The sequence below is a fragment of the Corvus hawaiiensis genome, chromosome 6 (genome assembly GCF_020740725.1).
Source record: "Corvus hawaiiensis isolate bCorHaw1 chromosome 6, bCorHaw1.pri.cur, whole genome shotgun sequence".
Classification (NCBI taxonomy): Eukaryota; Metazoa; Chordata; class Aves; order Passeriformes; family Corvidae; genus Corvus; species Corvus hawaiiensis.
Window position 1 is genome coordinate 25671699 of NC_063218.1, and position 27117 is coordinate 25698815.

The 27117-nt window shown below is 39.0% G+C and overlaps 1 protein-coding gene across 16 annotated transcripts in view; it reads left to right on the plus strand.

Annotated features, from left to right (window-relative positions):
* The first annotated feature begins 6899 nt into the window (after positions 1-6899).
* RALGAPA1 (Ral GTPase activating protein catalytic subunit alpha 1) overlaps positions 6900-27117 on the plus strand; it is a 131011-nt gene continuing 110793 nt past the window's right edge. For 8 of the 16 annotated variants that reach the window (XM_048307428.1, XM_048307429.1, XM_048307427.1 and 5 more), the window contains exons 1-8: positions 6900-7271; positions 18404-18514; positions 19043-19092; positions 20517-20574; positions 21220-21263; positions 22153-22330; positions 23905-24020; positions 25936-26074. In XM_048307428.1, coding sequence (XP_048163385.1) covers positions 7166-7271; positions 18404-18514; positions 19043-19092; positions 20517-20574; positions 21220-21263; positions 22153-22330; positions 23905-24020; positions 25936-26074 — 802 coding nt within the window. In that variant the 5' untranslated portion in view covers positions 6900-7165. Of the gene's footprint in view, positions 7272-18403; positions 18515-19042; positions 19093-20516; positions 20575-21219; positions 21264-21882; positions 22012-22152; positions 22331-23904; positions 24021-25935; positions 26075-27117 lie in introns of those variants that run through there. The other 8 variants (XM_048307438.1, XM_048307439.1, XM_048307441.1 and 5 more) reach the window with 2 other exon arrangements.

The window sequence follows — 27117 nt, forward strand, 5'->3', positions numbered from 1 at the left end:
CCTTTTTCTTGTCTCCGGCTTTGTAGTCAACCAGGGACACAGCAAAACTTGGCATGCATTCTCCATATCCATTACAATTTTCGTCATTTTTTTCATAGATCCATAGAATGGTTTGGGTTGGAAAGGACCTTAAATATAATCTAGCTCCAACCCCCCTGCCATGGGCAGGGACACCTTCCACTAGTTGCTCAGAGCCCCATCCAACCTGGCCTTGAACACTTCAGGGACGGGGCAGCCACAACTTCTCTGGATAATCCACTACTGTGCCTCACCACCTTCACAGTAAAGAATGTCCTCCTAACATCTAATCTAAACCTACGATTTTTAAAAGAACTGTAGCCCACATGGGAATCCCGAGTCCTTTCCTAGATCCGCAGCAGTGGGCAGCTGCGGAAGGCTTTTCTTTCTTCTGTGTCCACTCCTTCGAGGCACTCCTCCCAGCCCCTCCGCGGGGTCTCTGCTCCCGGCTCCCAGCACGGCGCCGAGGGAAGGGACGGCCCTGCGGCGGTAGCCGCGCATGCTCCGGCCGCCGGGCCGGACCTCGGCGGAAGGGAGCTGGCCCGGCCCAGGGTATTTAAATGTCTCTGGCTACTTGACGGAGCAGCAGCCGCTGACCTTGTCCCCAGGTTTTTCCCGGGGAACTTGTGAGTCCCCGAAGCCTGGGCAAGTGCTGGTTCATATAGCTTTAAAAACTGATAGAGGCAGTTATCAAGGAATATTTTTTCCCTTCCCTCCCCCCCAGGCTGGCATTCTTTTGAGGTAGCCCGGTAATAGTGTTAGTAATGATGGGTGATAGTCAAATGGCTCAAAGGAGCTAGGAGACGGTCTGAAACAAGACCAGAACACATCCCAGAAGAAAACCAGGACATTTCACAAGCTGGATCTGAATTTTTTTTTAAGATATCTAGAGGGATTCAGAAGGGAAAAAACCACAAAACTGGAAATCAAAATGCCTAACAATCCCCAATTCAAGTGCTGCCTTTTGGACTAGCAAGATAAAAAGACTAGAAATCAAAGGTTCTGGACTAGAAAAAAAGCTACTGGAAACAGTTGCCGGGAAAGGAATGGCAGGAAAACAGGAAACCTTTGTCTTGGTTGTCATTTCCTATTCAAACAGTTAGAACTAGGTCTAAAGGAGCTAAAAATAAACCCTAGAAGGAAATCAAAGTTCCCATGCCCTGGTGGAAATCAGCAACCAAGATGACGAGTTAAGCCAGAAACTTTTTTTAATAACACACAATTCTACATGCTTCTCTTCTGTTTATAGCCAGGAGAGGGGGGGATTACCCAGCTCAAGCAATATAGACATCTACTGTTGTGCAGAGAAAAAAAAGCTACTCGTTGAAGTTAACTTGACTGCCCAAATAAAGTGCTAGAAAACCTAAGAGAAAAGGGTACCTCTGGGCACTACATATGGTGGCATAGTGCTAATGGTTGCTTATCATTTTTTTCCAGACTATAAAGTTAATTTATCAGATCACCTATAAGCCCTTAACATATAAAGTGGCAACACCTATCTTAATCAGCTCTCTAGAGGCAAATGCTAGGAGTGGGAAAAGAAGAAATTCTATCCAGCCTTTGAGAGGACTTGCAAATAATTTTGCTTAGTGTGTATACACACATCTATTAATCCAGCCAGCTACCAGAGGACCAGTCTGTAGAATGACTATTTCATCAAGATAAGTGAAAGAAGGTGTTAGGTGCCTACAAAGGTGTTATTTGTTTTGGCTTTTTTTTTTTTTCTGAATCATGATTTATGCCCTTCATTAAAGTAAAATAACCATTAAGAAGGTGATTGTCATCATCCTCACCTGCTCAGCTCTGCATTTAATGGGGAAGTGGGGATTAACAGCGGGGGAGTTTTTTGTGGTATATTCCAACAATTAGAAAGAGACCATTAACAGGGCCAGTTGGCAACAATGTAAAAATTCCAAACTGGAAATTCTGTTGAAAACTGGCATTGAAAAAATTTGGATGCAATAACAATCATTATAAATAAAATGCTGGCTAATACAGATGGTGATATCTCCTTTCCCAATTTGGGACACCTTCAGAAAAAGCTAGGAAGTACAGCTGTAATTTTACACCTAATTTATTGCATAGAGGCAGTGAGTAGAAACATGTATCCCTTTAGAATCTGAAAAGCAGTTACTAACTTTCTGATTATAAACCTGATTGCCAGCTTTTGTTTTAGTGAGTAACTGCATAGTAACTGAGTATTTCTGACAAGAAGAAAATTGTAAAGGGAGAAACCGAAAATATTTATAATGTGAGTCATTAGGATACAGGTATAGATGACATCTTGAGAAGCAGGGATGAAAAAGCTTTTAGCATGTGTTAGAAATACCTTCTCATTAGGAGTCTCTCCCATTTCAAAGATTTAATATGTCTTGGACTGGTCATCACAGGTCTGGTTGCTGGTTTGAGGTCCTCCAAAGGAGACAGAACAGCAACATATTAGCTGAAAAAAGTAGCCCTGGGGTGTTTGGACTCTAGCACACCAGACTATGCCACTTTTTATCACTAAAAAATGATACTCTGAATACTTTATTAACTCTAACTCTTCACCCTCAATTTGAAAGTGCAATATTAGGAGGTAGGTCACAAGAACTCTGAAAATACTATTTTGCATGCAGGTCAAGATCAGCAGCAATTTAAAGTAGCAGTCATGGGGTGCAAGCTATGAGCTATGTTTGAAGGCTATTGGATGATGTTCCTTCCTCAGATCATGTTTTTTTCTAGGCAAAATACTCTGATATGTGCTGCAAAAGGTGTAAAGTTGTACTAATCAAAATAAACGCAAAAAGATATGACCTATTTCTAAAATATCCATTTTACTCCTGCAGGTGACATAACAGGAGAGATCGGGGCAAAATATTTCCTTTGATAGAAAGGAAATAATCTGTACAAAATTGTCTCTCACCTAGAGAGGCTGGCAGACATGCAGGGTTTCTTTTGTGCATTTGCCAATATTGCAAAACTATTTCATAAGTTGGGAAAGAAAAATAAAACATCTCAGTGGTTGAGAGAGTGTTTGAGTACTTCTGGTTAAAAGAAAAGTTGTTGCAACTTCCACTGTATCAGAGTATTCACATTTCAAAAGCTCTTTCATATCAGATATGGGTGCTAGTGCTCACATTAGAACTCAAACATTGTGAGTTGGAGGTGACTTTACATAGCAAAAGTCTAAATTCTCTGGCACTGATGGCCACGAATTAGTAATGATGAATTTAATAACCAGTTTTAAATAACTTCCAAGTGTCCGAAAGTTTCTCATCATGATAGGCCGTATACCCCTTCTGTTCTTTGAGCATGGCTGACACAGTGCTAGCATGCTAAGGAAACAAAGCTTAGGTAATGATTGCGTGGTTGGTTTTGGTGGTTTGATTGGTTGGTTTGGGTTTTGTTGTTTGTTTTTTTTTTTTCAATTGCACTCTCGCTGTTGTTTTTGAAGCCATTGTCTGATTTAGATCTTATATTACATGAGAGCATGAATATTAAAGATGTCTGCATGTTTTGTGAAACAGCATTTGGAACAAATAAAACCTAGTAATGTCCCAGAGAGGGATATGTGTTCACTTAGCTTTTGTCCAAGGGACAACAGCTTGCCAACCCATACGCATGTAGTTAAGACTTAACTGCAGTCCAGCCTCTTACCCATCCCAAATAGGTAGGGGAGGACTAAACAAAGGAAGGCTTATGGTTGTGAAGGGAGGTGGCTCATGGCTTTCAGTGGCTAGAATACAAATTTGGAGGAAATCTGGCTTCATGAGTTCTGTAGTTCTTGGAAGAGTTTATTCAAACCTGGGATTTTTGGTGGTTGGAAAGACTGCAGTGTTCTGACTTTGTATCACACAGAGGTATTAATGCTGATACACTGCTTAACAAAACAAAAGCAGAGTATAAGCTCATGAAAAGCTCCTTCCCTTAAACACAGAAGTTTATAAATTCCAGATTACATCTGTGAGACACAGAGTTGTGCAAATGTAATGGGAAATTATGGGGTTTTTTTCATAGGAAGAGGATTTTGTTGAAGGGACAGCTAGCTGTTCCATGATTCTTATACTAGAAATATATTAGAGCATCCTGATATTTGACTGCTTAGGTGAAAGTAGTAAACATCTCTAGTATCAACACATTACACTAGAGCATTAAATTGTACAGAACTGTGGTTTTGACTATTAAAACTTAAATATCTAATTTTGGGTGCCTTTTTCATAAAGTAAATAGTTGCCAATTAAGTAAAAATTTGTTACTCAGGATGAACAGGAATACTGCTGCACAGGTAAAGCCAGAGGTTCACAGCACACCATTCCAATGGCCACAGCAGAATTTAGAGAGCCTTCTTTCTCAAAAGCAAGACAACCCTCATAGGAAGGACACTGTGAGCTAAATATGAAATTATCAGAAGCAGTGAAACACTTTTTAAAAATTCTTTTAAATTTCTTCTTTTCTCCTGAAGGACCATGTGGGCAAATATCTCTTCAGTGCATGCACTTCAGAGGGGTCAGGTTTAAGATTTATACTAGCTACCTGAAAGATGGGAAATACTTAGTGAAAATCTGAGTAATTTTAATTCACTTTTAATCATGTACACTTATGTGGTTTAAATAATAGTAAGGCAAGAAATCCAGAAACTTAGATATCTGTAGGTGTATGCAAGAATTCAAAACAATGTATCCATTGAACTGTTGGATCAGGCTGCAACTGAAGGGTTTGCACTCTCTAGGATATATTAAAAAATACCTGTATTTTTTTAAGTATTTGGCAACAGCTAAAATCTTAGGAAATCATAAATCCTAGATAAACTGAGAGAAGTTTTTTGATGGTATGAATGTGACCCAATTGCCCCCACTACTTTGACTATCCTATGGGATCCTGTAGAGGTTATAGAATCACAGAATCTGATGAGTTGAATTATCGAGTCCATTTCCTGGCCCTGCTCAGGACCATCCCCAAGAGTCACATCATATGCCTGGGGGTATTACCCAAATGCTTTCTGAATTCTGTCAGGCTTGATAACAGTTAATAGGAGGAGGGAATAAAGTTCTGCAGCACTTAATTGTCTACAGTACTCCTCTAAAAGTTCAGTTAAACTTAGTTATGACAGTCCCCTTGCACCTGGACAAGAATATTTTAAAAGTTCTTTCTTTAAAGTGGAAATGCGAAGAATTTGGCACAGTAATAGCAGCCTGGAATGCAGCAGAACCTAACCTCTGCCTAACTAATCCTGCCATTTTCTAACTTTGTCCGCCATGCATATTCAAAGCAACCGAAGTCACATGCTTCAAAGTCAAGCCTCTGCAAGATCATGGCTTTTCCTGTGCACAGAACATGCCCTTCCTGCCTGGTGTGATCTGCACGAGGAGGTTATCTATAGAAGTCATTATTATCTTGGTTAACACCACTCCCTCCTGTCAGTTAATATTTTCATGATGCCTTACTCTATTATTTTTAATCTCGTCTTGAGTTAAAGATGTAAAAATTAACAGAAAAACAAGCAAATTCTCCAAAGAAAAGGTATCTTTCAAAGTTTTTAAATATGCAAAATTGTGTTTAGAATTAATGAAATTTAGAAAACAAAGCACATAAATCAATGTATCATTGTCAGATCTTACACAGCTAAAATATACTGTGTTATAGTAAACCAAATAATTGTAATACTAGCTATTACCTAACATTGCTAATCTTCAGATCTCATTTACAGAGATGGTAGAATATTAATTTTTGGGGAACAGACCATATAGTCAGGCAGACAACACTGAGTCCCTCACTGATGGCCTGCTGACTAAATCCCACTGCCCTTGTGCTTCTAATACTAACTGTTCTCTGTCATTAATTTAAACACTTGGGTTATGTTATTTATGTGATAGGTCTGTAAATGTTGACAACTCTTGGAATTTTAAAACAAGTCTCAAATAATTAAATATTGCCAATATTAAAAACTCCAGCTGTTGCAATCAGACTCTTAGCTCAGGGAAGCGGATATCCTCAATCCAAAACAGAGCACCACTGACTGTTTAAAAATGTCCAAGCAAAGAGATACTGGAAAGAGTCTTAAATGGTACTACAGCAGATGTCTTTTGGAAAGTCTGAGAATTCTCTGTCTCGTGAATGCAAACAAACATTTAGGAGAAACTTGTGACTTTTCCAATGTTAGTAATTCAGTTCTCAGCAAGAGTTGATATGGCACCTCATCCATTTCCTTGGGTGTTGTGGGCCTCACTGGTGAGGTTGTGCATGGAACTGGAACGAACGTGGTCTCTTGAGCTCATCTGGTTTTGCTGTAGGAGCAGAAGGGACAGGACCGTCCTACAGCACAGAAGAAATGAGGATGCCTTAGACCATGGTGCTGGACCCAGACACGCCTGATGGTTCAGTCTCGATGCCAGCACTGCAGCTGAAGGCGTGGGCAGTGAAATCAGGGAGAAGCAACTTTGGCCAGGAGCTCGGAGTGAGGAGTTGCAGCACTTTGGGGACCAGTGTGGAAAGAGGAACTATGAGACACATCGTTGCTGGTTGCACAACTGAGGCTTGAGTAAAGGTTTGGAGTCGCTGCCGTGGTGAATACGGTCCCCACCTGGATTTTATTTCCTTATTGCTCACAGGATTGCCCCCTTACACTGCAGCGTCTCTGTACAGCCAGAGTAGCTGTGTAATGGGATAACTTTACATTTTACTTACAAACAGTATAAGTACAGTTTCCCACACAGGTACTGTTGCCGAGCTGCTCAGAGGATCCTGCAGCGAGCCCCTAAATGTCCTGCCCTGGGGCCCGCTCTCCATCCTCGGCGAGGGGTTCGAGAGATGGCGCGGCCCCACCCACCACGACTCGGAGGTGCGCTGGGCAGCGCCGCCGTGACGTCGCGACGCGGTTGCCATGGGGACGCCTGGGGTCGTACCTGACGGCTGTCGTGAAGCAGCGGGAGGAAAGCGAGGCGGGAGGAAGGGGGAGTCCAGGCCCAGCCCGGCCCCCCGGCCCGCGGGGAGTTGGCTCCGCGCCGCGCCCCTCCGCCCTCGCCGCATCGCAGTCGGAGTCAGGAGGACGAGGAGGCGGCGCTGCCGCCTCTGGCTATGTAGGGGCCCCAGAGCGGGCAGATCCGGAGGCCGCTGTTCGCCTCTGGAGCGCGGCGCCGGGGCCGGGCCCGGGGCCGGGCCCGGCGGGATGTTTTCCAAGAAGCCGCACGGGGACGTGCGGAAATCCACGCAGAAGGTGCTGGACACCCGCAAGGACCCACTCACCCGACTCAAGCACCTACGCGTCCTCATCGGTGAGGTGGCCGGGAGGGGGGAAGGGAGTGTGCCAGCGGGGGCCGCGGGTGCCGGCGTGGGAAAGACCGGGAATTTGGAGGGACCGGCTGGGCGCTGGGGCGGGAGGCGGACTCGGGTCTCAGCTCCGGCTGGAGACCCCACCCGGCGAGCAGGGGAAGACCCCGCGCCCGGCATGGCGGGGCCGGCGGCGGCGAGACTGCAGCAATGTGCCGGGGGCTGCGGGACCCCGCGGGCGCGGCGCGGGATGCTTCGCTCGTCGCTTTTGTACTGAAACACGGACATTTCCGTCTGAAGGTGGAATTGCTTTGGTAACTGTGGAAGGAGGCGAAAAAGTAGTGTTCTTCGCGTGTGAATTATTCTCTAGAATACACAAACTGCTAAGTTGGTGCGCATGAATAAAAGTGGCTGGTGAGCGCAAATGATGCCTGTAACTCCCGAATCCATTTCCCCTACGTTCTTACAGTAACAATTTATGTTTGGGTACGTTTTCAAGGTAAGAACTACAGCAGTAAGTGCTCACTAGCGTAGATGTGAATGAGCTTCTATAGAGCCAGATTTAAAACACTTTTGTTTTGCCAGTTGGTAAAGGAGGACACACAAGCCCTTACATGCTGCTGCAGTTCTATGTGAGCTGCCATTTAACCTGACCAGTGAATTAGAAATTGTGATTATACAGCATAATTGCCTAATGAAAAAACCAGGGGGAAACAAAAACAAACCTCGAGTTAACCATGCCAAGATATCTGTTAGTTGCATGTGTTTGTTAAAATCTAAGTCATTGTCATCAAGCTGTCCTTGAAAGAAGAAGCTTGCTCTGGAGTCTCTTCTGGGCGCTTCAGTCCTGTAAATGCGTGTGTTGCTTCTGACAGTTTATCAACATGTGAGCAGGGCTGGGTCAAGGGCAACTGCATTCCGTGTTTAGCACAGAATGCTGAATGGATTATTCTGGGTTCTGCCCACAGTCTGGTGGTATTTATGTATCTTGTCCTCCAAAGCTGAATTCTTTCCTTTCAAAGGAAAACGGCTATTTCTCCCTTTTTTTGCCTTGGTGTTTAAAGGAACAGGTGTTCCCATGTTGCACCATCTGCTTCTGCATGAGTTATTTTCTGCAACATAGTAATTATCTAGACTTGAAATGGAGCATAGTTTTGTAGCTAGCTATCTAAGAGACTTCAGTAGTCAGATGCACCCTCTTGCCTCACTCAGAATATACCACTCTTCCTAACTAGCTGTACTGAGCCAGTTGTAGCTTGCTCTGTGTTGATTTTTTGCTACTTCCTCAGTTAGAACTTAAGAGGAAAAAACATTCTAAAGAAGCTAAGTACCTCTGAATTTAGATTTCCTGGCTAAAGTATATTGAATATTTCTAGTTTTGCTTTAGTCTGCAAAACACTCTGAATGATTTTGATCTGATCTGTTCTAGATTTTGTATTTATGTTGCTTGCAATTTATTAACAAGGTTTTTTCCTTCAGCTTTCTTAATAATTGGGTGCCTTCTGTAAGTTGCAAGCCATAAGCAATGTCAAGCGGACATTCTTATCTAATCTAAGGTTTCTGTTTACTGGCTGTAGGACAGACTAAATTTGCTGGGGATGTTTTCATATGATGCCCTACCCCCCCCACCATGTGTATATCTCAGCTGCTGAAGCACGGCTCCCACACATCCTTTCTCCAGGTTTGGGAGAACACAGTGTGTGAGTGACTGCGTAATTAGGCAAAGGTGTAACAGTACTCTTCAGCTTGTCTGTTTTGGATACATCTACAAGATTTTGTCATTATGCAGATATTCTTAGGTTCATGAGGTACAAAACCAGGGGTTTTTTTAGGGCAGAAGAATAAGGTATTTCCATACATATTCCTACTGTAATGCAAGAGAAGTATTTGAAGTCTGTCTTCTGCTGTGATCAGCTCCTTACCTTAATCCTTTCTCTACTGCCTAGAGTGGCTTCCAAAACATAAGATCTATGGCCTTTCTTCTCCAGCTGTTTCTTTGACTAATCTTCAGGACCAGATAAAAAAAATTAAGGTGCCCCCATAAGACAGACTGCTCCCTGAGGTGGCTTTTCATACAGGCACCGTCCCACAGCTTGAGCAGTGAAGTGCTGTGTATCATTTTGTCCTCAGTGACAACTCCCCCAGAAAAATAATTGCCATATTTCCCTGTGTTCAGGGGAGCCAAATTAGCTATTGCCAACAGACTATCTGAGGGGATGGGCAGGAAATCTTAGGTCATGTCTGTTCAGCATCTTCATGAAGGAAAAATGATTTATTTTGTTTATTGCTCTTAGCCTCTGCACACTGGAAACTAAAAGATACCCAGAAGAGAATTTTCTGCGGTTTCACATACAGGAGAAGGAGAGAATTTTCTCTTGTTCTTTAATTTATAATCTTTTCAGTAGGTCTGCAAGGCGTATTGGACCAGAGTTCATTTTTTTTGCTGTACATTTTAGTCTTTGGTTCAGCAACAATAAACAGGTATGGCCTTGGATTCATGGTTAAGACTTGAGGGGAGGAAAGGGAGTTTTAGTTCATTTCCCTGCTATTTTAGCAAGGCATCCAAAGCAGCAGTTCACCAGTAAGCCAAAATAATGGAATAGTCATGAATAGAGGTGAGTGCTCGTGAATTATAGACTGATGGCTGTCCATTAGCCAAAGAGAAATCAAAAAAATTTAATTATGGGAAAACGCTGAGAGTTGCATCCTGCAAGGCAATGGTGCAAGTCAGGCATATCTAAAAATATTTAAATTAGTATAATGCCATTTTTAGTGAGGATCAGAAGAGACTGAACAATATCAAAGAACCCAATACAAAGCTAAGTGGATGGATAGCACAAAGAGCTGTGACTTTTATTTTTAACAAATTAAAAGTAGTGTACATTAGGTGGAATTTTTGAAATGTCTGTTAGAAGATAGCTTAGAATGAAGTGAGTTGTATTCTTTTAAGAAAAAGTATCCTGTCATTGGTGACAACTCAGTTTAAATTTAGTAAAAAATGCAAATGAGTCTGCATAAGGATATATAAAAAACTTTGTGTCTTTTGTAAAGCAGTGGTGTTCCATTGTACCAAATATCATTGCAGCTTTAGGAGCCTTGTTGTTATAGTCAGTGTATAGAAGATTTAGGTATGGGAATGACTTAGATGAGAGTAAAACTTTAATGTGGAAAGACACTGAAAGCTTTACAATTCCTTTGTGTAGGGACAGAGGGTGAAAAATTATATGAAAAAGACTAGGAAATAACATCTATTAAGGCTTATCAAATTTGAAGTTACAAGTTACAGTAAATGATTTTTGTCTTGGGAAGCTCTTGAATGCTAGGCTAGCAATCAGTTATGGGCATACTGGGGGAAAATGCTTTTCTTGTGGTTTGGGTTTTGGTTTTGTTTCTCGGTTTTATTTTTTTTTCTGAAACTCTTTAGTAGATAACTGCTCTTTTCCACTTCAGTCCCGTATCCTGTCTCTGATTCTCTGATCTGCTTCAGTTTGGCTCTATTCAGCCTTTTTTGTCATTCAGGAACCCGAGAAAATTATGTGAAATTCAGGTGACTAATTCAGAATTGATTAAATTATTTGTTAAAGTAAGTACAATATATGATAAATTTATGCATGTCATAGGTATAAGGTTTTTTTAGTAGAAGTTAAAGCCTTTAGGAGACCCCTGAGTAGTAAGAAATATTATTATTGCTAAGAAATGCTAAGAAAAATTGGAAAGATTGAGGTCTCATATCTTGGGACTTAGCAGTATATGAGCAAAGGTAATCTGCTTTTCATTGTTATGTTGCTGCAGTATATTTCTTGAAACAACTGCAGCTATCTGGTTTAATAGATTTTATTCTTCTGAGATGTATTAGTTTCTTCACATAGGGAAGCGTTTACCCCACCCTGCTCCATTTGGTTTTTTCCTTCTCAGTTCTGGGAAGTGCCTTAGAGTCTCATACAGTTCCCCAGTGCTCATTTGGTCAGTGTGTGACTCTTTAACAAACTGTTGTGCTGTCTTGCTCCTGTATGCTGGAAATGCTGTAAGTTTTGTTTGCTGTGTGTGACTGCGGTAGTTAGAGCATCCGAACCTTGGGCGGGAATGGTGGACAGGATTCCCTGGGGGTCTGTGTGGCAGCAGCGAGGCCTTGCTGGAAGGAAGGCTGCCAGCTGCAGTTGGTGCAGGTGTGATCACTGAGGCTTCTCTAGCTGGTGGAAGGGAGGCACATTATGTACCTTACAGAGTTAGGTATTGCCTGTACAATGATTTTCCAGAAAAGATATCTATATATATATGTACATATTTTTAGCAGTCCCCAGTCAATTAGCAGCTGATTGCAATTTTTAGGATCATTGAAGTGGAAATAATATGGCATTATTCTTAAAATGTTGCACTGTTTAATCAGACTTCAACATCAAACTAAAATTCTATGATTTTAAAATGGTCTTTTATAAAAGTTTGTTCTAGTAATCTTTCAAGCATGAGATCTTGGTTTATTTGTCCTTTGCTAAGACAGTGCTTTGAGTTTGAGCATTCTATAAATAATTAAGACAACTAAGTATGTGACCTTTCATAAGATCATACTTTAATAATAGTGACTTTTTGTTTTGATATCACATATGTTGGTGCTGCCTGTTGAATTTGAAGTTTCAGTCAGAATTTGGAAATATATGTATTTTTTTTAAAAGCTAAAACCTCTAAATATTTAATGATTTCTGTGAAATCCTACTGTGCAAGTAAGTCAAATGAATATACTTGGTTTAAAATTTACTTATAGGCCTGAATTTTTAAGATACTTGTTTTCTTGTTGCATGGGTTTTTTTCCCCCTCCTTTTTCACTTTTTTTGTACAGTAGAAGTTACAGGCCTATGATCTGTTAATCCAGAGTAAAGAAAAAAGGAAATACATTGTTTCTCATGAATTATTATATTTGTATCTGATATCTAAAACTATACTGCTTTTATCTCTGAAACCATGGAAAGAATACTTGTAAAATGCAAGAGAACAGAGTATCTAAAGTGTAGGCTGTTTATTTTATTATTTTGTTTTATTATTCTTGGTGGTTGGTTAGTGCTGGACATCTCATGTAAATAGTCTTTGATAGGGAAGAGTCAAATTATATGGGATAGAATGAAATGGACCACATTCAAAGTCAAATGATATACCATTCTGATATATCATTTAATTTTAAACAATATATTTAAACAGAGATTGTATTCATCTAAAGGGATTTTAATTTAAGAAATCTATTTCACTGGCAGTTAGCCCTAATGCTTCAGCTGGATGGCATTCATTGGTGTTGCACATCATCAACATCAGTCATAAATGAAAAATGTTTTATCATTGTTAAAGTGACAGCAAATGAGAAGATGCAACAAAACTAGCTGCCTGGAGTTTCTGTGGATGTGCAAAGATGTATTATTTTTGGCAAGAGTTGTAGACTTTTTTTTCTCTTTCCTGGTTAGTCTAACTACAGAGGTCATGTCACTGCTCATATAACTCACGGATCTGGATGTGGGTTGCATGCAGTGTAAGAAATTGGTCTTTACATTCTGTCACTCTTGACTTAACCCTGAACATGTTATGTTTTGGTCAGGAGCAGAGGGGGAAGATTTACTCTGCTTTAGTATTTTGGTTAATGTTACACTCGACTTGCAGAGTTCAGCAGTGGCCAGGGCTGCTGAATTGCAAGGCTAAGGGCTGGAGCCAGATCAAAGCCCCAGGATAGACAAAAGGGAGGCTCTGACCACTTGGTTGCAAAGGAAAGGTCTGTGTGGGTTTAGCTCTGACAGTTTGGAATGAAGGTAAGTACATTACTATGGAAGTGTCTGAAGCTGCTCAAATAAAAGCTGAAGTTCTGGAACACATGTGAATTGTTGTGGAAGTATTTCTTAAAAGTTTGCTAGTGTAACTCTCAGACTCTGCAAGCACCCTTAGAGAATTAGCTTGGAAAGCTGGCAGCTGCTTCTGCTCGTTCCTGTAGAGCACTGTTATAGTAAGAGTTTGTATGCAGATGATGTTCATTGGTGCTGTTAACCTGCTTATTCATTTGTGATTTTTTTTTCATTTGTATCTAGAAGATTGTGATCAGGAGTTCAGACTTGTCGGATGCAAAATAGAAGTCCATTAGAAGATTTCTTTAAGTCATGTTCCTTTTTCAGTACCAAAACCTTCAAGAATATTTTCTTTGACAGAATTACCTTTTAAAAAAAAAAATGGTTTTGCTAAATAGCTTGTAGTTAGATGTGAAACAGTAAGGGCTAACGTGAAGCCTTTGTTTAATAGATTTGCATTTGTGGTCTGTTATCAGGGCTCTTTCACTTTGACAGTCTGTTAACTATGCCAAAGCTACCAGTTAGTTCCCGAGGTTTTCCACTTAACCTTTCTCAGTTACATGCTTTTCTATTCGAGACAGTCCCTATGTAACCAAATCTCTCTACTGTTCTGCTGTAAAGAAACAGTATTGGTCTAAAAGTCTGTCCATCAATTCAGGTTCAACCCACTACACCCTTAAATTTTTCAGCTTGGAGAATTAAGAATGAATAAGTTTGATTATCCATTGAGGACATGGAAACCTTTGCTTTCTAGTGGCACCAGTTTGTTACAGGGATTAATACTGACCTTGTCAGTTCATAGCAGGCCTCTGCTTTACAGAAATAGATCCAGAAGTCTGGCCATCTTCCAGGTCATTGTTTGCTGCAGTTGTCAGTTTGGTTTGTGGTAAGGGCAAGGGAAAGTGACTTAAAAGCCAGTAAGTCTTGGAAGGAGGCAGGATAATATTTTCATTATACTACCTGCTCTGACAATTTTATGTATAAACATAGTATTAAATTCTAAAACTCTTAAAATAGAGCATGAAATTAACCACAACTTAATCTGTAATCATACAGACTATTTTCTTAATTCCTGCGATGCGGTGTGAACTGATGAAAGTTCTCTTCAGAATAGTTAAAATATATGTCTAAAATCTGTTTTGGTGGGGTTTGCTTTGTTTTAAGGAAAAAGTTGCGTTTAAGCACAAAGAAACAGCATACTGTGTGACATTAAAATATTATAAAGCAAATAAGCTAGTACTTTTCTGCACAGGACAGAACTTTAAAGGTAAACAATTGAAATACTGAACTTAAAACAAAATGGACCCTGCCAAAACAGATTTGGGCTTTTTCTTTTAACAAAAAATAGCACCACCGAACACAGAGTTAGTGTGGAGATCAGATTGGTACCAGTTTCTAAGTTACAGAAAATTATTAAGGAAAAAACTGCAAAGATCCATGTTTATTGCTGTTGTGAAGAAAACTGCATTTTCTTGACAACCAGCTTTCATAAAATGCTGAAAATCTGGATTTTAGTGTACTGAAACTATGCTTTGTACAGTAGAAACTTTAGTTTTTACATCCCTTTGGAATACACTAGTATCCCATTTTTCCCTCTCACATTCTGAGGAACTTTTCCAACTATTTCATATGATGCCAGCTCTATTTCTGAGTCCTTCTCTCCTCCCAATCCAGATTTAGAAGCAAGAACAGAAGGAATACTTTAGTTTGTGTTAGTTACATGACCTGTGGTGGAAGAATGTAAAGTTCTTTTGTTTAAAAAAGAGGAATGCATGGGAAGTTGTAGAGAAAAGCCTCTTTCTGTTTAATTACACTTTACATTAAAAAAAAGCTGTCTCTCTTCTTAAAAAGCCAGAAAATATTTAGCTAGTCAAAGCAGACAAGCAACTTCCTGCAAATTCCTGGTTCAAGGCTGTCTGAAAAGGTTATGCTGCTTGTAGAAGAAATGATTTTTACCTGTATGCAATATGCATGATACTTTAAGAGAGCATAGAGAAGAGACAGTGACTTGGTGTTGGAGAAAATGGTTTATGATGTGAGAGTTGAGGAGCTGTTCCTTTAGCTGATGACAAGGTTAGAGGTAAACTGAAAATTTTAGAGACATTAGGAAAAAGATCAAATCCTTGATTAAGGAAGAAAGCTGTAGCAGCAGCATATAACTGGAAGTTTTAATGGTACAGCAATCAAGGAGAGCAGTAGTCTCTCCATACATGTATTAGTCTTATGGGTTGTGTTCAGTGTAGAGGTAGCTGTGAAATGGAATGATGTTTACAGGTGGCCATATCAAGCTCTCTTAAGGTCTACATTGTTATCTCCATGCTGTATCTGCTATTTTCCCCCTCCTTCTTCTTGCCATAATTCATGTCAGGGTATTCTTAATGACTTCCAAACTTCTTGACCAATGCAAGGTTCCAAATTTCTGCACTAGCAGCTGATTGAATCACTACAGGTGTCTTTTGATGATGAGCAGATGTTCTCTTTTGCTGTAGGTGGCAAGCCTGTCAGATGAATAACTGTGTTTTCCCTCCCTTAGGAGGAAAGCTGTTTTTCAGCATTAACAGAAATAGTTAGTGAGTTTTTAAAAAAGTATTATTTTCACGTAATAAAAGAATAAAATTCCCATTAAATAAAATGTTACATTTTCTTCCATCTGAAGCAATAGTATTTATTGCAAGAATTCAGTTATTAACTGGTTTCAATTTAAAAAACTTGCTTTTGATTATGCTCTCAAGTGTGTTCTTAGGAAGGAATCAGAGTAAAGTGCATTTGCTATAGAAATTGCAAAGTCAAGGAATTTTTTACTCTCCTCCTACTCTTGCAAGCTCTAACTGTATTCTGAGGGTATGCTTTTAATGTTAATTGGGTGTTAGTGGTAGTAATACAGGTCTACCACTGCTCCTTCAAGCATTTTTTGAGATGATTGACACCATATTATTCTTAAATAAGTAGAAAACAAACAAAAAATTTAAAAAGACAATTTTCTGAAATTCCTCCTCATCCCGCACCCCAAAGATGGAATGCCTTACCACAGTACCAGTTGTACATATGCACTTATGTGGTAAAATGATAGTCAGTGTTCAGCTGGTTATGTAGACAAGTCTTCAGTTTGTTGCCTGAAGAATTTAGGAATAGCATCTCCAAAAATACTGACTCTTGTGTTAAGATTGAGTGTTTAAAGAATACATTTGGTTTAGGCATTCGGGTTTTTTCTTTTGGTCTGCTTCAGAGCTGACCCATGTCTGAGGAAAGAATGAGGGCCTATTTCAGGAAATGAAACATTTAACATGCCTGCAAAAATGCAGCATTTCTGTGTTTTGACTGGAAGGGACCCTGTTTAACTGCTTCCTATCCCTTTAGCATTTGGAACTAGTGTTTTCTGCACCTTTGCATTGAGTGAACCATTCCACTGCTTTCTACGTGCAATTCCTATACAGTCCTATAAACATATGGACTACAAGATATCTTCTGTCACCCTTCTTTCTCCTGAAGGTCTCAATCATTGCTTTCTCTTTTTTTTTTGTTTAATCCATCCATCTCAAACTCTTTATTTTCCTTCCAGTATTTACTTGTCCCTAGCCTAGGACTGACTTAAGGCTCTGCCCACGAGCGGAAATGGTTGTAGTTGTTGTGCTTATGCTCTAGTCATAGCTCCATTTCGTGTGCATTTCCCTGATCAACTGAAAATACTCATTCAGCTTGTTTCAAGTGGAATTGGTTTTTGTTGTCATTTAGCATTTGTGTCTCTAAACTGTAGCAGCTGAGCTGCTGATCTGTAGGTGATGTGGCAGTTTCTGCAAACCCGGGGGTTTGGTAAGCTTGTAGATGGTCAGGCGCACGCTTGCTGCTCTGGACCGCTGTTTATTCCTAGCTGAGCTGCCTTGCTTGAGTTGATCTTGGTTGCTGATATAGCCCTACTGTTCCAAGAGCACCCTGGCTCTACTACGCTCATTATGCAAGATGTTGGCAGAATGCTGTGATACAGCAAAAATTAAATCTGTACTGGAAACTTTTATGGCAAAATTTGTGTTAAAATTGAGTTAATAATCCTCTAGAGCTACATAAGAAAACATAACTGAAAATATGCCATGCTTTTGGCCATCCTTTCAGTTGATTGTTCCTGTCTTTATACTCTGCCATTTTTGTATATCCAGTCGTGTGAGATGCTACAGATTGATGTAATTCTAAAACAGGTTAAAAACCCTGTGATCCAACACAGAAGGAGCTGTTTAGAAGATATATCTACAGTGAAAGAGGATGTCTCAGTGTATACAGCTGGTGAAAGGGTATAAAAGTTTTGTTTGCCTCACTTTTCTTCATGTTTTGCTTTTGTTTGGTTTTGTTTGTTTCCCATGAGTATTCTGAAAAAGAGGAGAGTTTTGCCACTTGAAATGCTGTCTTCCTGTTCCTCTGTGCTTCCATGGTATTGTTTTGTCCACCTAGTTTCTCAAGTCTTATGTAGTTGAATAACAGGAGAGGGAATGTCTTTTGTTTCAGTGTGTACTAAGGCTTGATTGTTTAAAATGATCACTTTAAAATTAATCAAGATAAGTCACTGTGTATTTCTTTACTGGGAATTTGCAGAAAACCATCTAGAGAGTTGTGGGAAGAGAGTCTGGAAACCTTCCTGGGGTACACAAGAAAGCACATTCCTCTATACATACAGTGATACCTGATGGTATCCCTGAGGTCCCATCTTCTGATCTCCTGAGAGCACACAATGAAAGGAGGGTGGGGGACTGAGCCAGACTACAAAGTAAAGTGCGTGTTGGAAGTTGGAAGGGAATAAGGAAGCAACAGTGGGAATCCAGTGCTGCTGTTTGTGTCCTCCCAGCTTGTTTCTCTACAGAGCAGATGTGTTCCTCACTTAACATCCTTCTTCCACGTTCTTTAAGCTTAGTTGTGTTTAGTAATTACTGTTGGGGATTGTGATGGTCTTTCTGTTGTAGAGTTTGGGCAGTGTCACTAGCTTTAGTTCTATTAAATTGACAATTAAAACCAAATTGATCTGTACAGTGCTAGTCTTGATGGAATTAGGGTTCATGGCAGGCGTTTGTTTGCATTACTGTCATGCAGACAATGGGTGTACAAGAAGATGCTGCTTTCTGCTTTAAAATTCACTAGGCGCTTACAGCATGCCATACTGAATTTCATTAGCCTCAGTGTAAAGAATGAAAACGTCAATAGTTTCTTTAATTATTTAGTGATTTAATTATTTAAAAACCAGTATTTTTTCTTTTAAATATTTCAGTTCTTACCACTGGATAATGGTTGACTCTGAATATTTGAAAGAAATATAAATAGTGCTCTGTTCTGTTTTTCAGAGAATGCAGAGTCAATTGATCTCAAACAGTTTTTTGACCTACATTTTTCACATATATATTATGTGTTCTTTGAAAACTTTGTGACTATTGAAGTGAACCTTAAACAAAAAGGTAAGTGTTTCAGATAGAACTCTTTTTGTCTTGATGCTTGTGTTTTTGTTACAAAATAAAGCAGGATGCTATAAATAAAGCTCTGTTTGGTCACAAATGATAACATTAGCTATGCAGAAATATGTCTAAGAACTAACTTTGCAAATAAAGGCAGAGCAATGAGATGTGCATTCAGTGGAGGTGAGGAAGAAGTGTTTATTCTCTGATGACTCTGTTTGCCCTTTTGCAAAGTGAGGGTTCTTAAGGTGTTATACTTTGTGTTCTGCGGAATTATTCTTTAACAAGATACTGTGTAACTTAATCTCTCCCACCTGTAGATGCCATAATAGGAAGTTATACAAATTGTAGCTGCTATAAACTTGTATTTGTGGAGTATAATTTTTATTTGCAGAAGCAGTGCAAAGTTATGGTTGTATAAATGCAGGTTTTCATTTTACACATTTAAGGGTCTTTGTTTTGATAGAGAAAGTGCATCTTCTGATTATTTTTAACTATTTAACTATTTTAATTATTTATTTTTGCAACTAGGTCACAAGTCTCAGAGAGAAGAATTAGATTCTATTCTTTTTATTTTTGAGGTAAGATATTTTGAATTTTTTTGCTTTAAGTCCTGTTATTCTACAGTTGTCTGTAAATACACTTTGCATTTAACTGCATTCCTTCTCCCTTTTGCATAGAGCTGCATTTATGTGCTTTGTGTGAAAAATAAAAATTTGACTTGCAGTTTTGCAAGAAGATATCTTAACTGAAAAAAGATGTTTCTGTGTCTCTAGATAGTTGATTAGTCTTTGGTGGTGGTATTTCTGCATAATGTATTATACCCATTGAAATTCTTAGAAAGGTGATATCTGTTTAATCATTTTATTTTTGACCTTTTGATTGCATATTATCTCTGATTTCTCTCATAATAGATTGCTACTGCACATTTTTTTTCTAGATCCTTTCTGAAAAATATTCCTTATTTTAAAAAATATTCATTACTTGAAAATTGCATCTCACAATATTGTTTCTTAAAGCATATCTTAATCAAGATTAATTAGATACTAATGAAATAATTTAGCAAAATTAGAACATTTCTAAGCAGACACTGTAGTTTAGAAACAGCTTATATTTGTCCAGTTTTCATCTTTCCTTTTTGATGGAGGCTTCTATAATTATAGAACAAGCATTGTGCTTTTTAAAAATCTGCAAAACTAAAAGCTTATTGATGTTTATCACATGGTTGAATATGAATTCAGTTATTATTTATTTGTTAGTGAGGTACATTGCTGAATCTGAAAGAGAGCTAGTTCATTTGTTCATTAGTTCCTGCATAAAGGAGTATTAGGTGATCTGTGCTTTGGAAGCATTTGCACAGTGTGCTGGAGGGCCACAGCCAGAAATTCATTTGGGAAATCGGGTTATTTACAAGTTGCAAATGCGTCTAGTGTAAATGTTGCAAGTCCTACACGATAGATTTTTAATTACTAACTGTGCTCTGTTTCTTGTCTCTGGAAATGATCATTCTATTTGTAGAGGTCTTGTCTTCATTGTTTTGCTGTAGCTCACTACCCCTTGGTTGAGAAGGCTGAAGCAAATGTTTGCTTGTGCCACAGAGGCAAGTTGACAGCTGAACATCCTAGCTGAAGCCATTAGAAAGGTGGAATAACTTAATGCAATCTGTTATGAACCAGGGCAACTGAGACAGGCACTCATCCCATTCCATCCCATTCCCTCTGCTGTAAGCAGCAGTATCCATCAGAGAGGCAGTGGAGCCAAATGACCTGCAGTAACATCTGAAGTCTCCAATGCAGGACTCAGAGACAGTCTGTCAGAGCCTTTGGGCTTCTTAGCTTTAGGAATGGGATCATCTTGAAAGGACAATAATGCTTCCAAGGAAAACATTGTGGGAATTTTCTAAGTTGATGCTTCAGCTTCTGATCTGTAGCCTTTGTGAAAGGGCTGTTTGGTCTTTCAAGAGTGATATCTACAACATACGTCCTTGGGTTCTGGTTTTTTATAGAAAATTTTACAACTCCTCCCTGAAAGGATTCATCAGAGATGGCAATTTCATAGTATTGGTAAGTTGATTTTTGCTTTCTCCCTCTCTCTTTCCCTCTTTTTTTCATTTTACTTTTTGTTTATAGCTACTAATTAGTGGCTACTATGCCATTCATTTCCTTAAAGTGGCTTAACAGGGGTTATGGTCTTGAAAAAAGCTGGGTGAAGGAAAATAAAAAAGAAAATAAGAGAAACAGACAAAAAACCTCACCGATGTAGTGAATACTCTTCTAGATAGATTTAAATCTGGGAATATAGAAATAGAAGAGTGGCTGAGAAAGAACAGGTGAAAAGTTTAAAGTTTTAATTATTATGTTTTTCCTTATTTTTTTTCTCTTAGTAATACATTTCAGAATTCACATGAGGTATTTGTAAATAGGGAATGCTGATTCTATGCGTAGTGATGACTTACTTTTAATGTGCACATCTCAAAAATCTTTGGGGAAAGATATTATATGAGGAAGCTATGAAAGGTGATATTTGGTTATTTTTCCTTCTGGCATTGAGTCAATTGCTTGAAGGTATCAAGGTCACCAAGATTAAATTGGAGATTGCCAAGGACTTGTTTAAAAGTGACTATCAAGTCTGACCGAGAACTCTGACATCTTACTTAATATAAAAAGAAAGAACAAAAGCAAATTTTTTTCTCTTTTTTTTTTTTTTAGGGTTGATTTTAAAGAAGCTTCTTCACACTGGAAATTCATTAAAGGTATTGCAAAAAATTGCATGGTCTTTTACCTACAATACTTAAAAATACAAATAAGAACATAAGGACAAATTTTCACAGTAAAAGCATAGGAGTGAGAATCAGATCATGACTTGTGTGTCATGAAAGAATGACTTCAAATCATCAGCTTTATCTCAGTAAAACTACTCACAGTAGTAAAGTGTTTATATAGAGTAGCCAGTGGTTTAAAGGATTTTGCATTAACAAAATAGTAAGCCTTAACTGTTCATTGTTAGAGGCAAAGAAGCTGATGCTAGGGCTCAGGCTACCTTGGAATTGGAAGATTATCTATGCCAGGGAGACCTGCTGGTGGGTAGAGTAATTTAAATGGTTGACCATGGGACAAAACAGCTGTACAGCTCCTCTGTAAACCACCTGCAGGCTCCTCTGGTACTGAAATTCTCCAGTGTGAGAGGCAGGAAGGGAATGCTCTAGGAGTCCATTACCTTTTTTTTGAAGGAGAAATGGAAGAAGGTAGAATTGGTCCTTCTGATACAGAAAGCTCACTCTGTTGTTATAATTCATGAACACTTTTAGAAATTTTATGTTGACCTTTGTATTTTCTGAAAAATTAATGTGGCATCTCGCAGTGCTGTAGTCAAGCAAGTGATTAGATATGTGTTGGTTTTCTTTCTCTTCTTTCAGAGAAACCCCTGTGAAAAATTCTTTGAGGCAAACAGCAGTGAAGGTGCCAGGCTTGCCCTTGCATTTCATCAGGAGCAGCAGATATGTTAGTTTGGCTCTGCTGATTGCTGGGGGTCATACTGTCTGTTCTCATTTTTTTATTGCTCCCTTTCTCCCTCCAGGACAAATGGAAATGCTTTTGTTTGTTCTAGGACAAGATAACTTATTCCATGCTTTTTCCTTTAAGATACGTCGAGAGGGTGTGCGTCTCTTTCTTTTGTGGCTGCAAGCACTTCAGAATAACTGTAGTAAAGAACAATTATGGATGTTTTCTTGCTTGATTCCTGGATTTTCATCACCACAGTCTGAATATGGACCCAGAACACTAGATAATCTCATTAACCCTCCCCTTAATGTCCAAGAAAGTAAGTAATTCGGAAATATTACTCAATTCTTGACATAATTCAAATCTTGTCACAGACAACGCAAGTTGAAGTAACTGACATGCATATGTACCCAGGGAGGTGATGGAGCTGAGATGAGTTTCTTAGCAGTTTGTCAGATCTTCGTTCTGCAGCAATTTCTATCTTTTCTGTTGTTTTTCAGCAGGAGTTGTTTTTTGTGGTTGTTGGGGTTTTTCCCCCCAGGTAGGCTATTGTAGCTTAACACATAGTGGTGAAAATAAACTGACCAGTTGTGTGTAATTCTTAAGAATTGCAAGAGGATCCTGCATCTACTGCAAACTTGCACAGGTGAATTCTGCTTGTGTCGAACATTTGCACTGGCTTTGTTCATACTCCAGGGAGCAGGCTGTGCAAAGCAGTTTCTGGTGTGGCCTTCAAGAGAGTGAGTGGTTGTTAGGGCAATGTGTAAGGACAAATGCGTCTGTGTATGACCAGGCAATTAAGGCTGTCCTATTCTTGCAACCTGGAATCTTTGAAAATAATCAGACCTTGTAAATTGCAAAACTTGAGGTGCTAAAGGTTTGCATCAGTGGAAAAGCTTGAGCATGCTGAAATGAGGTTTTTATACTTTCTGATGTTTTTTTCTTAATGGTAAGGTCATTATCTTGGCCCTAATCAATAGAGTGAGGATGATTTTTCTCTTAAGATGATTCTTAGGACAGTTTTTCCTTTGTTCACTCTAGTATTAAGTGCTTCCTAACTCAATTTATTCTTGATAGTGGGATTTGAAACTCATTTATTAATGAATTGCAGTTAGATGGGGTCTTTGAATGTAAGTGCAAACTGTGCACTCACATAAATGGGAATAAGAACTTGAACGCTTTTTCCCCTGAATGTTGTACTGTTGCCTTCTTTCCATCTTCTCTTAGTATTTGAGTGTTTTATTGCTTGTAGAGGAAAGCAGTGTCTCCATGACTAGCAATTAAATTTGCTGAAACACAGCAGACAAATTTCATGGCAGGATAGCTCTGCAAGTAAAATTTTGCTATCTACTTAAGCCCTTTTTTATTATTATCTTGTGAAATTCAAAGTGCAAGGAATTATATGTGAACATCTAACTACAGGAACAGGAGAAAAATCAACTCTGAACTAGCTTCACTGTCGTGGCAAAGAAGGATACAGCTAGTAAAACTTAAAGGAAATGTAACTGATCAACTGCTAAATGGGAAAATGGTAAAAGATGTAAATAAAGATTTGGCATTTGTGTACCATAAGTGTTACACTGTTGTTTGCATAAATTCCAGAAGAAATTAATTACACCTTTTGGAAAAATTTGGGTTTGGCAGGTAGATTCCAAAAGTGCATAGAGAAAACCTACTTACTGTCTGCTGTGCTTTTTATATGTGTAAGAAATTAGTTCCATGGTGGTTTATTAGTCAAAATTTCCTGATTTTCATTAATCTGTGGGTGGACTGTTTTACCTGTAACTGTCTCTGCTTGCTGCAGTGCATTTCTACTTTCATAACTTGGTAGATGTTTATGCATGAGAAGAAATGGTCTAAATGTTAGATGTACTTCTGTTTTTCTTTAAATAGCTCAAGTAACTATAGAAGAAATCACTCCACTTGTTCCTCCACAATCAGGAGATAAAGGACAAGAAGATTTAACAAGCTATTTTTTAGAAGCACTTTTGAAATACATGGTAATTCAGGTATGTTCTATAGTTTTCAAGCAAACAAGTATGAAACAAGTAACACCTCTTTGTCCTTTATAGTAAGTTTTTTACTTGTAGCACTGCAAATGTATATAAAAATATTTTAAAGATTTCCTCCTTGCCGCTCCCTTTTTTGTAAAAAGCAAATTCTTCTAGAAGAATGTTCCCCTGTCTTCTGTGTGAAGATTCCTAGATCTGTTACCACAGGATCTTCTATCAGACTGTGGCATAGAGACAAAACAAGACCTTTCAGTCACTTCTAGCAATGCTGATTTCAGCTCCCCTCTAATTTTCATCTCCCCTTCCCTGTCCTGTTGTCTTCAACCAACAGTTGGATCAACTGTGTGCAGAAAATGAAGAGTTGAATGAGTATTTAGTCCATGGTGTGCAACTCAGACACACACGCTGTTCTTCCCTTTGAAGTTTGACAATTCCATGATCTCAGTCAGTACAAGGCATAGCAAAAGCTTCTGTCAAAAACTGTGGCCCAGCTGTTATATGTTATGTAATTGATTTGCTGGCCAATTAGCATGTGCTGCTTCTGAGCCTGCTGTGCTGTTATGTGCTGCATGACATGGTAGGTATTCCTGCATACTTCCTTCTGGGTCAGACTTGTCCCACAGAACCCAGTCGGCTATCTGTAAGTTTTTCTTCACACTTTTGCAGGTTTTACTAGAGAAGATGGACAGTGTACATGTATGACAAATGTTAAACATTTCATGGCTTCCCTTTATCTATCTTTCTCTGTGAACTTGCCATGCTGGAATAATTTTCAACCTCATTTTATTGCTTCCAGCATCTCCCACTTTGAACAGAGGTCTTCATACTTGTGATCTGTAGGGTAAGCTTAATGCTGGCTATTTACTTTGAAGAAAAATAGCCCTTATATTTTTGAAGATTTTTCTGTAATAAACTGTTAGTATTATATTTAAATGCAGGTAAGTCATTGAGATAGGTGTCATAGAGCTTGTTCACTATGTGAGTTCTGAAGTTGTTTGCTGAAGTCCCTTTAGAGGCACTGATATTTGCTAGCTCCTTTGATACAAAGTTCTGCTAAAGGACTTTGTGTCACTGAATGATATGTATCACCCGTTGTACTGAGTTACTCATTGCCTTGAAAATGGATCATAATAGAACTGTGGCCTTTGAGTAAGAAATGGGGAAGTAGAGGGGAAAGGGAAAAAAAAAGAGAGAGGGAAGTCTTCCTTTATATTATTTATGATAGACTTGGCAGGTCACTTAGCTCTGCAGGCAGATGGATTCTCAGGAACAAAGATGGAAACTGCATGTTGGATTTCTTGAGGAGAACTTACCATGCTTGGTAGTACTTACCATGTAGGAAAACACTTCATAATGGGGAATGTTTAGCAATCACAATCCTTGAAAGGACATTTGTGTAACTCAACTTTAGAGTTGTATCTTCTGCTGCTTGTGGTTGAAAAATTTGTCTGTTTTGTGTTGCCAATTACACGAATGGATCCAAGTACCTATTATAACGACTATATGGACACTTGTTAGTCAAATTGTCTTAGAAAAAGTTGTTGAAGAACTATTTGGAATTATTTATTTGGTAATTATTCTTTTTCATAAAACTTTTTGAAGTATAAAAACAGTTTTGTTAAAAACAGTCAATTTGGGCTTACTCCCTGATTTGGCAAGATGTCTGCAAAAGCGAATGTATTTCTGTTGGTTTCAGTATTTTATGTGCTCATTTTCAAACAGTATTTTGGAAGAGAACAGTCTTTGTTTCATTGACATTTCCCAGCTAGTTTCTGTTTCATTTTTCTAAAACTGTTTATTAAAATATATATATGATTTTGTTTCAAAGAAATACCTTATAAAGAGGACATTTTATCAGTTACCTGTCTCTTCTATTTGTAGATATTTACTTTGTCCAAATTCTTTTTTTAAGGTTAAGAGTTTAGAATGGAAGAACAAGGAAAACCAGGAAAAGGGATTTTCATTTTTATTCTCAAATTTTAAGAAGTACTACTTACCTTCTATTTTCCCAAACATCTGTAAGGAGACCAGCTTGTATAACCCTATACTTGGTAAGTGTTAACACAGCTGATAAGATCATTACATTTTATCTGATAGTGATGTTATGATCTGATTAGTGAGAGATGCCTCTACCCAACCTAGGGTGCCAACAAGACCAAATGCTGGTTCAACAGTACTGACACTAAGTGCATGAGGAAAGAAAAGACAGAGGGAGAGGGAGAGTGGGAAAAGGAGAGAGAGAGAGTGTGAGCAGAAGCTAGTCACCGCCCATGGATCCAGCAGTGTCTTGTTGGTCCTTCTACACCCTGGGCTTGGTGGTGGGGTGCAGGTCCTGGTTTGTTCATCTGTTAGTAAGTTCTGTGCTGAAAGGTGTGCTGGGTCCACAAGGTTTGCCGCTGACTATTAAATCTTTTCACTATTTATACATTTTAGCAAACAAAGGAATTAATACTTATTGGCTACAAGTAATATAGTTCTCTTATTAATTAGTATTCCATCTGCTGTTGGTTAAATGCAGCTCATGTAGTTAGTCTGCATGTTCAGTCTCTCTCTTCTTCTGAGATGGTGGGTTTCTTGTGTTGGTGAGTCAGTGGTCGCAATCTCCCCCAGCGAAATTACCTTTTACCCAATTGGATCTGATTTCAGCAGAATTGCTGAGATGGTTTTAATAATTTCTTCCTTACCTTCTGGCAAATGTCCTTGTGGCCCCTAAATTCTGTATTCTATGTATCCACTATCAGTAATACATTGTTCTTCCTAAGCTTTGTTAACCTCTCCCTAGATCCTAACACAGTACATCTTGTACTGTGTTTATACAGCCCAAATTCTGGGTGTCCATGGAGGCATATTCAGGGGAGCTTTGGTGGCCATTGGTGGCCACAGATGCCACCTGTCCTATAACTTGGGATGATGCTTTTTTGACTGGTGATATGCGTATAAGCAGGTGCTTCATTTCTCACAGTCTGTTACAGTTGGAAGTGTGTTAACCAGGATGTGCTAACCAGATCTTGCCTCTGTCAGGCCTGGAATTAGCAACTTCCTGTAACAAATTCCTCCCTTCTGTGGCCTTAACAATGTTTGAGACCGGTAATTG